The sequence below is a fragment of the Bemisia tabaci genome, unplaced genomic scaffold (assembly GCF_918797505.1).
Source record: "Bemisia tabaci unplaced genomic scaffold, PGI_BMITA_v3".
NCBI lineage: Eukaryota > Metazoa > Arthropoda > Insecta > Hemiptera > Aleyrodidae > Bemisia > Bemisia tabaci.
Genome location: NW_027311748.1, coordinates 85,593 through 103,552, shown reverse-complemented (window position 1 = coordinate 103,552; position 17,960 = coordinate 85,593). Strand labels below are relative to the sequence as shown.

Below are 17,960 nucleotides of genomic sequence, written 5' to 3'. Positions count from 1 at the left end.
CATCTGTGATACACTCATTTGCGCAGGCCGCATGACTTAAAACGCGAATATAATCAAGGTGGAAGAAACTATGGTATGCACTACTGCAGAGGATAATGTCAGGATGTGTTTTTTGATAAGCAATATCTCTGTTGATATTGACATGGAAACTTGATATTTGAGCGGATTTCATTATTTTCTTGCTGATCTATGAGCTTAAACCATCAGAGCACGACTCTGCCACTAGCGCAATTGATCTATTAGAATAAAAAAGAAAATATGCAATTTATCACTTATACTGAGATTCCCTGGACGTATTTTGATGCACATATACATTATCTTCTGCAGCATTCTTTTTCACTGACATATAAAATTAAAGTCTCCAGCATTTTGTAGTGTACAAATTTAAAAAGAGTCCCTGCACTAATCCAAATAAATCTGATGATGATAAAGGTCTTGGGAATTTGTTACTTCACCTAATATAGTTATTCTTACTACTGGTGGTGTTTGTTAGATTATCAGTCGATCTGTTTTTCATCAAATCTACCCTCTTTAGTTCCTCACTTAATTTTACGCTCTCGATATTTTCCACTAAAAAGAGAGAGCAAATGCAAAGGAAATAAATAAGAACAGATACTGAATTTAAAAAAAAAATGATTTATTTCTGTTTTTGCTTCTCCTTCCTTGGATGGTAACAGAAACAATGTTTGAACTTACGACCTAACAAAAAAATATACATTTAATTTACAACAGTAAAAATAATAATTGAATTGGGAATTCAAGATATCTTATGATAGATATTTTGAAATGGTGACTTCGATATTCTAAGATTTACGTGACTTTTTAGGACTCGGCTTTTTTTGTGGCTCCGCAGAAGGATCCACACCCATTTCATCTAAGATTCTTGGAATTTGCTTGATGATATCTTCCGCGGTGGCTTTAAAGTCATGGTCTGCCCAATAAGCTTTGAGCTTGCTCATGGCCATACCCATTGATGGTCCACCTGGGAATGAAATTAATAAAATTGTAAATGGATTTAACATTATTATCAAGGGAGCATAAAATTCTTAACAGAATGATCCCCGTACAGAGTTACCCTATACAGACCAGACTTACCAGGCCCTATTGAACCAGACTTTTTACTCGGTGTTTTTTTTTTTGGTTGGTTGGGTAGTTGGACCAAATCAGGTACCTCAGGGATAAACAAAGAATTGACCCCAGTGAATCTGAATTTCATGATCTTGAAGCTCCCCTTGTGCCCCTTCGAAACTAAAAGGTGGGTTCTGACTTAGAAAAGCAGGGTCCTCACCACAATTTTCAAATTATTTGATCAAAATCAGATAGAATGGAAAACTTTGACTGAGTTAATACCACTAAGCAGGGCTGCATTTTCCAAACATATTTTTGTGAAAATTCCTTACGGTTGAATATGTCCCAGATTGGTAAAAAGACATGATTTGAAATAGTTTTTACAGAAAATTGTTGGTCAGAACGTCAAACCCATTCTAGAAAGCAGATAAAGGTGACATAACGATTATTCCCTCACATATCCTTCATGTTCCTTGACATTCCCAGGTTTTCCCGAACTTTTTAAGATTCCCTGACATTTCCTGGTATTCCTTGACCGTGACAATCCTAACTAAGTCCAAAATGGGCCTGTCTCTTCCTGAAATGTTGACCCTTAAAGTTAGAACACAGAGCTACCCTAGATAATATGCTAGGTCACTAAATTGAAGGAGAGATCCAGACAGTATGTATATTCAAAGGTTATCAATTGAAAGGAATCCGAATCTGATAGTCCCAAGGCACTCTAGGTCCTTTTGAGACATTAGTCATGAAAGGGCTTTTTTGGACAGGTTAAGTGTATGAAGTAAACATACCTGGAACGCCGTTTTCTCGAAGGATGATACCGTTGACAGGGAACTTGGGACATCGCCACGGCTCAAACTCTTTTAACAATTCCAAATCATTTTTGTACTTCAATAACTCGATAACAAAATCATGAGCTACATTTGGTTTGAATCTGGAATGCAACTCTAATAACTGATAAGGCCTGAAAAAAAAATTTGAGAGTGAGTCATTACTTGATAGGTAACAAATTTTGTTGAGGTGTTAAAAACAAAAATAAAAATCATTGCGAAACAAGTTAGTAGAAAAATTGGTATGTTGGTTGCTTTTACCTTAAACGATTGACGGCTTCTGGAGCTCCTCGATGTTCAACAATAAAATAGCATAAATCTCTCTCTAGCGCAGAAAACTTTAATCGGCCATAAAGCTCAGTTACCTGAAAATAAATTTAAAAAATTAGTCGATTGTTAAATAATTTGAGAAGCGCTATGAAAAGGATTTTACTTTCAAGAAAACCCTGCACATTTGCCCTTGGTGCTCAACTTAAGGACAAGGGCATGACTTTTTGAAAAACAAGGAAGGACGGTTGAATCATGATTTAAAGGGAATGAAAACCAGAAAATATGTTTCTGAAGTAATCTACGAGGGTCCTCCAAAAAGTAAAGTTCCCTACCTTGTATCTTCCAAACGAAAAGGGATAAATCAAATCGGTAAAAACATACATATTCGGCATACTCTAAGCTTTAAAACATGCTCAAGTTTTTGAAAATCGGCCAAGGAGTTCGCGAGAAAACTTAATTTTACTGAGACAACCTCCTGTCTCTGCGTGCCCACCTCTGAGGTCAGGATGCGTGGAGAATCGATTATTTCAGACTCGGCTTATTGCCGCTAAACATCAAATCAAAGAGGAATTTAAAAGATTTTATTGAGTAGGCGTTACTGTACTTTTTGAGATAGTCTGCGCATCTTTTTTGACATTTCTGGTATCATTGCAGCAGCTTTTTCATGCCTTCCGCGTAGAAACTTTTGTCTTGGCTCCACAACCAGTCATTACCATAGATCTGCACTTCTGAATCGGTTGGGAATCACTTTCCACCGCGGAAGTTTTTCATCTTGGGAACAGATGAAAGTCACCTGAGGCTAAATTGAGAGAGTACGGAGGCTTGGGGAAAAATTTTACTACGCAAGGCAACTGATTTGGATATGCAGATCTCTGGCAATGACTGGTTTTGGAGCCAAGACCAGAGCTTCTATGCGAAAGGCATGAAAAAGCTGCTGTAATGATACCAGAAATGTCAAAAAAGATGCGCAGACTATCTCAAAAAGTAAGGTAACGCCTACGCAATAAAATCTTTTAAATTCCTTTTTGATTTGATGTTTAGCGGCAATAAGCCGAGTCTGAAATAATCGATTCTCCAAGCATCCTGACCCCAGAGGTGGGCACGCAGAGATAGGAGGTTGTCTCAGTAAAATTAAGTTTTCTCGCGAACTCCTAGGCCGATTTTCAAAAACTTGAGCATGTTTTAAAGCTTAGAGTATGCCTAATATGTATGTTTTTACCACTTTGATTTATCTCTTTTCGTTCGGAAGATACAAGGTAGGGAACCTTACTTTTTGGATGATCCTCGTATGAAGACAATACTGCCATGATCGCCAAGAGAATCACGGGTCTTAAACTTTCAAAATTGAGTTTCCTTCCAAATCAATCTAATCTAATTTAGATGAAATTACTGATACAGCTAAAACAGCAAAAGGATCCCGCACACCTCTTATGGGAAGCTGCACCATGACCGATTGCCTTCTAACTAATGTCATTGGATTCTCCTCAAGATGCTGATCAAAAGTTATAATTGCGCCAACTTTCTACGATGCACCGTTTTCGCAAAAAATTTAAGAGAAGATTCAATTATTCGGCGACAATGAATAAAAACTAACAAAGCATTTGAGAACAGGCCCGATGTAAATAAGGAAAAAACGTAGCGCGTGTCCATCTTCATATCTAAACCTGCCGACTCTGGGGCTATCTCCCTCCCGCTCTCGTCCGGTTGACGTTCCGACTTTCCTGTTCTTATGCTCCTCAAGAATCTGATTTGGATGGTCGAGCAAAACGGCGTGCGGAATCCGAGATAAAATTGCCGGTCGGTGCGGGAGTTCCCCTGACTTGTTCACTCGAGTACTGAAATGAGGAATCTTTCTGGCTTTTTATCGCCGAATAATTAAATCTTCTTTTGGGTTTTTTACGAAAACGGTGCATCGTAGAAAGTTGGCGCATTTATAACTTTTGATCAGCATCTTGAGGAGAATCGAATGATATAAGTCAGAAGGCTATCGGTCATGGTGCAGCTTCCCATAAGAGGTGTGCAGGGTCCTTTGCCTTATTTGCCAAAATTCTTCTTATTTGTATACAAAAACGAGACATTCGAGAAAGCTATGAGTACGCAAAAATTGGTACTGTTCCAGACAAAACAGCTGTAAGCGGTATTATTCCGCTGAAGAGTCAATGAAAGTTATACTTTTAAATGGCTTACTTGGGCGTTTTATTGCATACTTTGTACTTGTACTTTAACTAAAACTTTTACTTTACTTTTACTTAAAACTAAAATAATGGCGCTTTTTTCTGCCAATTACTAACCTGAAAGTTCATTTGCGAAGTGTAAAAAACTCAATGACAAAAGCATGCAGAAGATAACTTTCAGCTGTCTTGGCTAACACTAGCCTAACATGAAAATGAAAAAGACCCTCCATATATGGTTGAAATAAACTTTCTTCGACTTTTAATCATCCAAAAAATTTCTGAGAGTCTTTTGGATGCCCTTTTGACAAAAAACGGAGGCTTCTTTCAATGAAATTTTCCACTCAGATGCTACTGAACCCATTTTCTAAAAACTTCATTTTTTTACTGGAAGCTCTCTTTGCTACCACGACTGAATACCTGTGTATAAAAATATTAGGCAGAGAGTTGGAAATGTAACCAACGTGTGTCACAATTCAGTAGACCGAACATTTCAATACAAAGGGGAAAAAAGCTCATTCGAGCACAATTTTCCCAGAAAGATGTGCTGTTCGGTGCAACACTAGTCACGAAAACTAGTGCACTAGTATAAAAACATTACTTGTGATTCAACCGACTGATCATTCTATAAGTCAAGTACATTGGTACTGTTAAGCGTCCAAAATTAAAACTGCTGTTGGATACCGACATCTGACACCATCAATAGTATTTTTTAAAAAAATACTTGCTCGGAGGAAGGGCTTTGGGTTTATCTTCCTCTTACATAGTGTCAAGCAGCATGAGTTTATCAAATGTGAGCGAGAAATGGGCTTCAGGATATTTTCACCCTGCAATATTTTTGACAGACTTCACTCTAACCTACTTTGCACCAAAAGTAGGGGGCATTTTATCATCAGACAGCACCAAGTATTGGAGAAACTTAACTTTCTCATGTCATACTTAATGAAAAATATGAGGGAGAAAACTATGAGGTGATGCAATAAAATATGTAGATAAAAGGAAAACTGGAAAGATATCTTACTTCATCTATACTGCTCACGAGAGCTGCTATTAATGAAGGAGGTTTCAACTTAATATTCTTGCTTTGGTTCCAGATTCTCATGAATTCATCCACATTAGAATCTTTTGGAAAACCTGCGGGCAATATAGACCATGAAACATCTTAATGTTGGCAGAAGAAAAAAGATGAACATGGACCTATTTCTGTGAGAAAATCAGTAACTGATACGTCAGTTCTGAGAAAAACAAAAACAAAATACTTTTGGCTGTGTTAACTTAACCAAACTTTAGGAAAAAAGGAGAATATTACAAACATAATTATTAAAAGTTGATCTGGGGCAAAAAACCTTGCTCAAAAGAATCTTTATTTGATTAATTTGGTATCAATGAGTGTTCAGATAAGATGATTCTCCAATAAATGAATTAGATAACATAGAATTTTGAGTAAAATTTTAGTTTGAGCACATAAATAATTTCCAAAAAATGAGGAGAGAATGCACGGGCTAGTGTATGCTTCAATTAGTGCATAGCTTTGCTTCACGAAGAGTTCAGTGGCGAAGCATAAAACATCTGCTATCAATAATATTCTATTCGAAACTATGGTAAAAAATCCAACATTAAAGTGGTCCTTGCAACACTCTGATAATTGATTCTTCTCCATAGGATTAAATGACAGATAGATTGATTCATTGCAAAAAACTCCATGCCTCTGAAAGAGTTAGAACTTTAGATGCGATTCTCACAAGACAAAGTTCCTTCCAATAAACTATTAAAGTAGGTATTTTCATAATTTAGAATTAGGGTCCAAAGATAAAACTTAAAACTCCAAAAAACTGATTGACTTTCCCATCATGTATGCAGATCTCTTTTTCTTAAATGAAAATGACAATTATGTAAAATATAAATCAATGATTTAATATCCCTGCAAAATTACACATAACTATTCCAATCTCAATTTACTTTTCTAGGGAAGGAAAGCAGGCAGCACTATCCCTCAACATTATCGGGAAAAATTCTTAAAAATGATGTAAATCACTGAAATTGTGACAAAATAATTTTGCTAAATAATCTTGTTAAAAGTATAACATGGGTATTTCTTAAGTTCTCATTACGTAAATATGAACTGGCGGAGAAATCAGTCCATTGAAGAACACCAACAATTATTAGAAGCTAAACAATTATTATGGCTTATATCATTTTCTTTTGAATGTTCCAAGAATATTGATTGATGAATGACAAATTTTAGAAAAACCTACCCATGTGAGGACCCATTCCTAAACTTAGCATTTTCGCCATTAGTTCACCTCCAAAGTTGCCCTCTAAAATTTTTGATAGTTCAGCCCAGATTCTCTCTCCAGAAATTCTATCTAAACCTGATGCATTTTGTCTCATGGCTTCTAAAGTCGGACCATCATGAGCATCAGGATGTTCAGCTATTCTACCATAAAATCTGAAAATTAGAAGAAGAATATTACAGACCACACCAATATACAATCCTGATGAGATTTCATAAGAGGGGAAAATACCTGGGAATCTAAAAAAATAAACTGCAAACATATATTTTCGTATAATTTCTACGTGATTGCTACAGAGTTTAGAAAATGGAAAATTAAATTCCAAGATTTCTCTGACGCGTTAAGGTAAAATTCCCTGAGCGTGAAGATATGCCAAATAGTTCAAAAGACACAATTTGAAATAGTTTTTACGCAAACTCTGTTGTTCTGAAAGACGTCAGACCCATTCTACAAAGCAAATAAGGGTGGCGTAACAATGTTTCCATGACATTTCCAAGATTTTCTGGTACTCCCTGGTTGTGGCAACCCTGTTTCAGTACGGGAAATTTATAGTTGGAACAAAGATATAAGACATGACTTGATGATAATAACTAAAACTTTTGTGAGCTTCAAATTTCTATTTAGGCTTATTGTTTTCTTTCCAGATTTCATCTTATTTTTTACAGCTAGGCAGGATCAACAGTATAAATGATCTCCAAAAATTCTAAAGTAATCTCTTTAAAATATTGTTCTTTGTACCAATCAATGAAGAAGAGGGTGCCTTTTATTGCCGTTTTTAAAGCTCAAGAATTTCAGTTTTCTCAAAACCATTGTTTCCATTAAACATGATTATTCAAAAGAATTGTTCAATTTCAAAAGATAACCCTTGGATCTCCCTTTAACTACGCAAGTCTTTCATTTATATCCAGAGGGTGAGAATAAGGTGAAAAAATAAGTGTACCGAAAATATCGAAGCATTCTTAAATAATCTTCTTGGATACGTTGAACAGCGTCCCCAACAAATCTTACTCTCCTCTTTTGCAGATCTTCATATCCATAAAAATAATCATACACAGTTCCATCTAAACCTGGAAAACGAAAAAATTTAACGATTTAATAAGTGTATAGTTTTAGGATAAGAGTTAACTGAGTGCATCTTTTGAGAAGGGATATGTTGACAAATGATTTCTACGATTTATTAAATGCTTTGAACTCTAGCAAGAATGTTAGTAGGATGTCAGTATAAGCACAACACTTATTTTGAGGGATACATACTATCGCAGGAAAAGCTAAATAAGGAGAAAATATCTGGACTATCAAAAATTTTACTGGAGTTTCTCACTACTGCTCGTGATTATTGTACACGATTTGGTTGACATTCATCAGGGAAAACAGAGGACATGATAACTATTTCCTTCAAAGATGAAAGAAGAAAAGCCAACGTACCAAGAAACATGGCATTAATGGTCAAGTCTCTCCTATTTGCATCTAGTTTCCAATCGGTGGTAAATTGAACCTCTGCATGCCTTCCATCTGTGGAAATGTCAATTCTTAGAGTTGTAACCTACACAAACAAAAACAAAATTACAATCTCTTGGGATGAAAAAAGATGGGATCTGCAAGCATGTTTCAATTTTATCAAGAGAGATGAGTTGATACTTTTTATTGTTCCGTCAATGGAAAAAATTTCATGGTAGAGCATGCATTCATTTACAGGAACAATAAATTAGGCTTGCAGCACAATTTTTTGAAGTTCAATTACAAATTAATTTAAAAAAAAAAAAAAAAAAAAATCGAAATTCAAAATAAGGGACAAAATGAAATCAGTCAAAAGTGCCATCACTTGGACCTCGTTAAGCAGGAAAGAACCAAGCCACATCAGTTATAGCCAAATTTAATTGGGTAGTTTACTTTCTTACATGAGGACAGATATACAGATTTTGGTGCAAATGTCGGTGAATTTTCTGCAAAGTACAAAGCAAATTCTTTAACATTTTTAATCCGCACAAACGTTCTCTAGTAAAAAACTAAATTGCCCAGTAAAATTTGGTAATGGCTCATGTGGCTTGGTTCCTTTCTGCTAACACCTCCAGACCACTTCATTAAATGCTCCAAGCTAGTCAGATAGACATACAATAAAAAATAATTCCGAACATCTTGGTAGTCAACTGCAGTACTAAAATTATGATTTGAAAAAAAAAATACAGTTGATGGAATTGAACTGATATGATGAAAAAAATTTCAATCTGAAACTCACTTCAAAATTTGCTTTGTCATTAATCCTAGCAGTTATAGTTCCATGTTTTTCGCCTCTATTGTTAATCATCCTGATGTTCTCAGTGGTGAACATGGACTTCATTTCATCAGGAGTAGCGACAGTTGCGAAGTCCAAGTCATGAGGAGCTTTGCCCATGAGCAGATCTCTGTGAAGTTGGGATAAGTATTTTAGAATGAGTACAAAAAAAGTTTGAATTTTGTTTTTTTGATTGATGATAGACCAATAAAAACTAATTGGCCAAAACTATATCATCAGCTGCCTGTTTACAAACAAGCAAGGGGACCCTGTGTCACATAAGTTTACCTTTTCCATCCACTTACAGACACCATAATGCAGGCAGATGAAAAGAGTAGAAACAGGCTTTGTAACAAGGGAGACAGCATACTGCTGAGGAGGGAATACATGTAAAAAGTAAGATTTTCCTCAACGGAGAAGAAACTCTGTTTTGCATTGAATGCAAAGCAGCACCAAGGTCGTAAGTGAAACTAAGATATGCTCAGCCAGGCTGAATCGCATTGTTTTTTTTTTCAGCCTTTGCAGGAAGTTGGGAACAGGATTCCAATTCTGCAATATTCAATTCTCATCGGTCCACTTTAATGCCTAGGCCAAACTTCCTGTAAAGACTGAAAAAAAAACTAACGGGACTGAGGGTTTTGTCATTTTGGGTGCTTGAATCGCAGAAGAGCATACCTTTGTTTCACTTACTTTGAAAGGACACCATGGTCTTTGGCTTCAGAATAGCTGACTCAATTCTGTTTCAGAATCCAGAGCGGATTTTTTCAGTAAGATATTTCTATTCTTCACATCGATTATCCTGAGTAATCCAATTTTAAATTGCTAGAATGATTGGCACTAAAACTGCTGATGAGAGCAGGTTGGCACTATTGAGTCAATCCTTAGTAACAATCAAACGCAATGGTTCATCTTTTAAATGAAAAAATAAAATACCTTACAGCTCCTCCTGCGATGCGAATTTCATAGGAATGCTTGTTAAAAATTGACACTAATTTTTCAAGCTCTGGAGTGAATATAGAATGAAATTCTGGTGTATCCAATTTCATGATGGCAGGTTCCTTCCTTGCTTCAGCTTGGGATTTTAGATATTTTGCAGGAATAAACTGATGCTTCCTTCTAATACACCATGCTGCAGATGAGTCAAATATCTGGAAAAGAAAATAATAGAGGACGTCTTTCTATGTTTCACATGTAACAATAACTGCTTGACGGTGGTAAATTGGGGGGAAGGGGGGAGGGGTCGATAAATAAAAATCCTGAAGCAAATAGAATGGTCTCTTGTTGACAAAACTTTACGTCCAGTAGGTACTAAGATCACCAATAACGTGCATGAATTAAGAAACATAACAGTGTTATGATGGCTTCTCCTGGGATTTAGTTCACTTATCATGACTAAAAATCAAAATGGGTGAGATTTTATCATTTGTTATGGATTGATTATTTTGTGTCTTGCTACAACTTTGGTCATCTTTAGAGTCTGTTGCTTGATCCCTGATTGATTTATTTTCTATCTCTGAAGCATCACTCACTAGCACCGGTTGGAAATGTTAGAAATTAATATGTGGAGAGATACCTCTGACAATTTAATATATTTTCTTTTTTTCTTCTTCTTTATTTTTTTTGGTGCTCTTTCTGTTGCTGAGCCTCGCCGAGTTAAGTAAAAATAAATATATCTCGGAGCTGAGGTAAATTTTTCACCTTCTCATTGTTTTACTTTTTTTATGCCTTATGACTCAAATTTACCGCCATTATTTATTGGTTTTGTCAATTCCACTCTAACTGTTCCTTTTCTCAGCTCAATTTTCTTGAAAAGAATTAATTTTGTACTTTTTTTTATAATTTTAATCAGTATATTTGGGGAGGAAAAAAAATACAATGGACTAATGAAGGTGAAAAGTTACCTCCCTTGGGATTTCCTTCTTCATTCAAGAACCGAAAGGTGATGATAAAACTATCGACAAAACATCAAACTGAAACTTGACTGATGAAACAAAAAAGTAACTGACAAGCACAAACAGCTTAATTTAGTCAAAACAGAGGGGCGGGGAAAAAAAAATTGCAAGATGTTGGAGGTAAGTAAGGAATAGTGTAAAGTCGAATGATTAATCTAGTATGCAAAGCAAAATAACTGAAATTAATCTCATTTTTTCTTCTTTTTTCGGTAAAAATCGAATTTTGAGAGTGACGCTCAATCAAGACCACTTTAGACAAAGCTGTCGCAGCATAGGCTATGACTGCGTCCGGAACTAACCCAACCGACCCTACCCAATCTAAAACTTGTTTGGGCAACCTCGAGTTTACTTTAATGCTCCGTCAAAAATGAGTGCTATATTCTAGAATTTCAAGAGCTTACTGGCAAGAACATAGAACTACAAGTCTTACAAAATCATCTGGAGATTATCTACACAGATTTCATCTCACAACTTGGCTGTTACTTTTTGAAACCATATGCTAGGACTGACATCGTCCAAATATTGCAAACTGTTTGGAAAATTTAGGTGGTCACGGATGTGAATAGGTATGATAATAGGTGCTTGATGGCTGTCAATTGAAGATACCTGAGCAAACTTATTAGCCAAGAGACTATTTTATTTTATTTTTTTATTTTATTTTTTACATAACATACATAAAGCCACCATATGGGGCTATTGTACTAGTCAACATGGTATTTAGTTACAAAAAAGACGTTAAAACAAATTTATCTTATAATAAATTTATAACCTGCAATAACAGCAAGTTGGAAAACAGAGAGAGTGAATACCGTGAGTTATCAATACTAGAACATTAAGTTAGGAAGTTAAGCAGTGGTGAAAAACTCAGAGAGATCTTGAAAGGATTCAGCCAAAAGAAACGATTTCAAATGTGAAAAAAATTTGCTGATCTCTGAGTTCTTAAAGTGAAGTCTAATATTTAGAGGGAGAGCATTGAACAGCTGAATAGAAGCAAACTTAACACTGTTTTCAGAAATTTTGTACTTGGTGGAATTGTTGGGGATGAAGAAGTGTCTGCTGTTGTAGTTGTGTGTGGGAAATAGATCAGCCGGCTTTATTATTTCTCCTTCTACTGCATATTTAATACATTCATAGATGTATAAAGAGGTCACTGTAAACAGTCTCTCTGATGACATTATTTCTTTACAGTCACTTCCATATGGTTTGTTGTATATAATTCTAATGATCTTGAGGTGTTCTTTGGAAACACGTTTTGTAAAGCTACTCCTGCCCCATACAGCGATTCCATAGCGGATGTGAGACATTACATTAGCATGGTAATATAGGAGAGCAGAACTGAGAGAGGCAACTTTCACAAGATTTCTTATTGCCCATTTGCTCTTTTGGAGTTTTCTAATTATATTATCAATGTGGGATTCCCATGTAAGGTACTGATCTAAAAATACTCCTAAGAAATTTGTGGATTCAAGAAAATTAAGTTGGGTGTTATCGTCGATTTCAAATGTATTTCCATAAGTAAGATCAGTAGGTTGTTTGACTCTTTTAGACGGAACATAAGAAATTAATTGAGTCTTATCTTCATTCAAGGACAAGCCATTCGCTTTGAACCAATTGTGTGCTTGGTTATAAGTTGTTTTTAACTGAGTAAGTACATCTTCCCCTCTGACTGTTGTAGAGGTATCATCTGCGAATAAGAAAGTGAGGGCATCTAGAAAACCTGGGAGATCGTTGATAAAAATTATAAAGAGCAGGGGTCCGAGACATGATCCTTGGGGAACTCCTAAATTGACATTTAATGTCTCAGAGAAGACAGGGCCATCCACAGTCTCTATTTTGACCGATTGAAACCTGTTGGATAAGTATGATCGTATAAGCATTATTGAAGATTCGTTTAGGCCGTAGTGTTGAAGTTTGTATAAAAGGAGGCTATGGTCTACTGTATCAAATGCTTTAGATAGATCGAAGTGGATGCTTGCTATAGGGGATTTATTTTCAAAGGCCGAATAAATGTTGTCCACTAATTTTTGAATAGCCTGAGTGGTGCATTTTTTTTTGCGAAAGCCAAATTGGTGGTCGTCAAACAGCTGATTGGTTTCAAAGTAGCTGTAAAGCTGATTATAAAGGATTTTTTCTAGAACTTTAGCTAAGGTTGGAATTATAGTAATTGGACGATAGTTGGTTACAAGCTTACGATTACCCTTTTTAAAGAGAGGGGTGACAGTTCCCTTTTTCATGAATTCAGGAAAGACACCTTCTGTAATGCAGAGGTTTACAAGTTTCAAGAGAGGGTCTCCTATTACATCAAAGTTCTCAATCAGTAGTTTGGTGGGAATGTTTCCGAAGGTATCTTGATTGTTTGTTTTAAGATCCTTAATAACAGTGGAAAGAGTTTCCAAACTAATTGGTTTGAAGGAAAATTCTAATGATGTACTTATAGGGATGGTGTCTCGCAATAAGTTCATGGCTGCAGGAATGTCAGCATTAGCATTAAATTTTGAGGCAAGACCAGTGAAAAATTTATTGAAAGAGTTTGCTATGTCGTAGGGATCAGTGAATATCTGACCATCGGACTCAACAATGTCAATTAAGGGAGATTGAAACCTCTCTGTTTCCTCTTTAATGATGTTCCAAACTGTCTTGCTTTTGTTTTTGGAGTTCTTTAATTTAAAATCATTAGAATTTCTCTTCAAAGTGTACAATAACTTTTTACATTGTTTATTTGCTACGTTCCAAGCTTTTTTGAACTTTTTAGAGCCAGTGTTCTTGTATTTCTCATAGAGATGTTTTTTCTTCTCACTTAAAGCTAAAATTTCATCATTATATTTGAAAGTTCTTGATCTTTTATCCTTCATATTGGGTTTGATTGGACAACAGGTCTCCATTGCATTGTACAGAAGTGAGTTAAACTTATTAAATTCAAGTGATACATTATCTTTACATAACATTAGAATTGACATACAGTAAATTAGGAGACTTCTGAGATTGAATTTATTTACAATTGTCCAGGAGCGGTAGCCCCTATTTTTTTCAGATTTTACTGCAATTACTTTCTTTTCGATCGATATTACTTGCGCCCTATGGTCTGAAAGACCAGGATCAAAAGTTATCGCGTTAGAAATTGGAAAGTTACTTATGCAATTGTCAATTAAGGTTTTAGAGTCTTTGGAGATCCGAGATGGAGTATTTTTGAATACAGGCTCAAGATTGTGACAAGAAAGCATGTTAAGAAAATAGGAAGATTCTTTGCAATTTTTATCCAATAAGTTAATATTGAAGTCACCACATATTAAAAAATGAGCTTTCTTTTTAACGATTATAGAAAGCAGTTCTTCAAGCTTATGAAAGAATAGTTCAGTGTCACAAGAGGGCGTGCTGTAAATATTGATTATAAGGAAAGGGGCACTTGGGACCCATTGGTCGATTTTCTTTATAATAACTGCACTGATTTCAAAAGCTGACTCTATTGCGAGTTTAGTCAATTCTTCACAGGGTGAGAACAGAATAACTGGTGCTCCGGGGCTGTTTCTTAAATAGATTGAGGAGCCTCCCCCCCTCTTTTTATCTCTGGAATAGAAGTTTGCGCAAACATAGTCTTTAATAGGTATTGGGGCCAAGTTTTTAAACCAGTGTTCGGTGATACAGATTATGTCAGGAAGTTTCTGCAGCTTAGAGATTTCCAAGTGCAGCAGGTGGGATTTTACAGTGCCTTGAATACTTCTAATATTGAAGTTTAACAGTGAGAATATTTGACCGATATCATTAGTGTTGCTAAAATTGATTTTGCGATTTAAATTTTCAAAAATTACATTTTCGTTTTCGTTTTTTTCTTCACATTCAGCGAGACCTGCTGCGTCATTTAAAATAAGTTTAAAGAGGAACTTACTTTTTTTAGAAAAATATTCAATAGTTCATTTTTGCCTGAGTAACTTAGATGAAAACCGTGAGCAGTGAACATATCTCTTTTAAAGATGTCTACGTCAAATACCGTAATATGTGAAAATTTACCAGCCACGTGCTCAATTTGTGAGTCAAAGTACCTTTTAAAATTAACAGTTATCGAGCCTGGTAAATCGTATCTGTGGAAAAGCTTTGGGATAAACAGATTAGTGTGCAATGTATCCATGGCAAGTCGGTGCAATTCTCTTGATAATACATAGTCTGTCATTCTCCCGACATGAGGATGAGGGGGAATATCATTAGAGCCTGCTAAAACTAATATAATATCTTGTTTGGAAAAATTTTTTGACAAGCCTTTGATGTGCGTAGTTACATGCTTAAGAGGTGCATCAGGTTTTATGATGGAACATATCTCAAATTCTCCATTATTGCCTAATTTACTTTTCAATATTTCTGAGACCTTGCGGCCATGAGAGTCTGCTAAGATTAAGATTTTACGTTTTCTTACGGTAGTAACTTCTTTATAATTCCTTACAATAGTACCTTCTCCGATCTCTGGTTTACCCAGATTATAGGAGATCTGTTCACCTATGCCTCTAAATTTTTTAAAAATACAAGTATTTCTGAGACTAAAGTCACAGATATCTTTTTTATCTGAATTTTTTCTCCTTAATTTAGTAAGCATGTAATTTTTAGCTTTTTGGAGGTAGAGAAGTTCTTCCTTGGCTTTCTGTAGCTCCTCACTGAGAAATCTTGCTTTTTCTTCAAGAGATCTGTTAATAATAGAAATATTAGTTATCTCTAACTTTGCTGCATTGTATTTTCCTGTCGTCTCAACAAGCTCACAGATTAAAGCGTCTCTTTGAGTGGTTAGATCTAGACTAGCATCAGTTTGGACACCCACCTGCCGATGTAGGAACCTTTCGTGATCAGTGTCTTTAATCTGAGGGGAGTCCGACAATGGTGATGTTGATGATATTGTGGTACCGGAAGTTGGGGTAAGGTCCCAAAAAGAAACATCAGTCTGGATTCCCTTTTGCAAGTCAGATGGAGACGGGGGGGACCGAGACGGAGATGTTGACCCTTGTGCAGTGGAACATTGTTTCTTGTTGGGGAGGGAAGATGATGCAATCCCGACGGCCCTTTTTGACGCTTTCTTCCGTTGATTTGGCAACATGTCGTTGTGCACAGTGAGATGACATCTCTTGTTGTTACTAGCTCGAGATACACCAGCTTTATCAGTCGGTGGACGGGCGAGATTTCGGACGCCTTTCAGAATGTCAGGGTTGGGAGATTTCTTGTTGGTCTGGTGTTTATCCCGTAATTTGTTGATAGTGTCCTGCCTCAAAACACTGGCTCGTGTGACACGAGGTGATAGCTTATTTTCAATTGACATGGCAGCGTTGTTCTTGATTGTTTACAAGCTAGGATGAGAATGATTGAAATTTTTTAAATTCTTTCGGAGGACCAGCAGTGATGTGCAATTAAGAATTTCCCAGATTCACAGCACAATCACCACACACAGTCACAATTTTAGTACTAAAAGATGCAGAATTTCACAACGCACACTTGGGTAGCAATTTTATATTTAACTTATCAAATTAACTCAGGAAAACATTTCGCGAAGCGGGAGCACAACGCACACGCGTTGGTTCCAGTGTTGACTATTGCAATACTAGACCCACTCAGACCTACTTTCCAAGCCTGAGACAAATTATTCAATATGCATAAGTTAGATATTGTTAGTAACATTGATAGAGGTAATGATATTGTTTCGATTGATGTGATCTGATATCATCAGGCAGGTATCAAATAATTAAATCGGTGGTACAGTAGATGCTGTACTTGAGATTTATTCAATTTGATACCATCAGTTTAGATTTAAACGATGACAAACTTCTGCATGTTTCAGCGTTGCCTACAAAAATGGAGAGGCCGTAACTACGTTCCTGTGATGTCACACTAGTGGATGAAACTCGACCACGGTTTAACATGTGTTCTTATGGGATAACGCTTGCACGTGTTCCTTTCGCTCCGATATCTTCTTGGGAGTTGATCTGATGCAAATATTCATAAGAACCTTTTCAAAAGAGGATGAAATTTCACTCCAGAAAACTAACTAATCCACTTACCTATGACATTGTCTGCTAATCGAGGAAATGAAAGTTAATAATCATTACTCCACTCAGATTCAATTGTGCCGATCACGCAAGTTCTGCTGTCAAGGGCCACTCTGATTGGTCCACGCAGCGATTGTCTCACTCATTGATGCACCGATGAACTGGAGATGCTTGTTGTTTTCGGTAAATATCTACTAGCTTGATGTCACAAAACTGACTAGTTATGGCCTCTCCATTCTTGTAGGCAACGGTTTCAGATGTGAAGATAACCCAAAGTACCTAAGTACCTAAGTAGTAAACAGTGGATTTTGCCTGTCCATGATAGCAGCAATACATGTTACTTATGTCTGCAACGGTCTAAACCTGTCCAGTTGGGACTGGTTCACTTTCATAAAAGTTGGCATCTACAGTACAATATTAATGTAAGAGAAATAGAACTATAGTGATTGGCAGTAAGAGTGTTTACCAGAGGTGAACAAATCACTAGATTTTGCTAGAAACTTTTGAATCTCCAGATTTTTTTTTTTTCTGCTCTCTCTCACATGTTCCGAGAAATTCAGAAAAGTTACCTCTCAAATCGGAACAAATGGTGCTCCTTTAAAATTTGTATTTTCCAAATTCATATTCTGACGTGCTTAAATTAATTAGAGAATAAGTACATCCATTTGACACTTACAAATCTGCAAGCAGGGACACTTTTCGAGACAACTTGAAACAGAAGTTTCACCATATCTTGCAAGAGAAAAATGCACACAATTTCATTTGCAAAAAAAAGGAGTACGATTATTTTAAATTTCTCAAGGCACAAAATGAAACGCGATTCTTTTCAAAGTGGTCTCAAGAATATACTAAAGGAAAATCTCGGTCTTCATGCTGCTAATAAACAACGGCAATATTATTTTGAGGTTAGAACCGTTTTGTTTTGATTCGAGCGGTGCCAGATGTGCCAGCGGATAAGCCACTTGCATGCGTGCATGCTCTTTCGTATTTTCGTGATTTGAAGGCGATTCAATAAACTATTTGACTTGGCTAGCAGTCATAACACTTATGCACAAAGCTCGAAGCTGCATTTCAAAATGTTATTTT

General features: G+C 36.1%; 1 protein-coding gene across 2 annotated transcripts; it reads right to left on the bottom strand.

The window, feature by feature from the left end:
* Positions 1-616: 616 nt before the first annotated feature.
* On the bottom strand, positions 617-17,792 carry LOC109036139 (CCA tRNA nucleotidyltransferase 1, mitochondrial). 2 transcript variants are annotated; one of them, XM_019050107.2, is made up of 11 exons: positions 17,551-17,792; positions 10,807-10,856; positions 9,839-10,053; positions 8,870-9,035; positions 8,059-8,176; positions 7,574-7,700; positions 6,595-6,788; positions 5,361-5,473; positions 2,160-2,263; positions 1,860-2,032; positions 617-982 (listed from the first exon to the last, which is right to left on the bottom strand). In XM_019050107.2, exons 2-11 carry the CDS (start codon positions 10,828-10,830, stop codon positions 804-806), a joined length of 1,413 nt encoding a protein of 470 aa, XP_018905652.2. In that variant the 5' UTR covers positions 10,831-10,856; positions 17,551-17,792; the 3' UTR covers positions 617-803. The 2 variants fall into 2 exon arrangements, with proteins under 2 accessions (XP_018905652.2, XP_018905651.2); XM_019050106.2 differs by lacking the exon at positions 10,807-10,856.
* Positions 17,793-17,960: the final 168 nt, after the last annotated feature.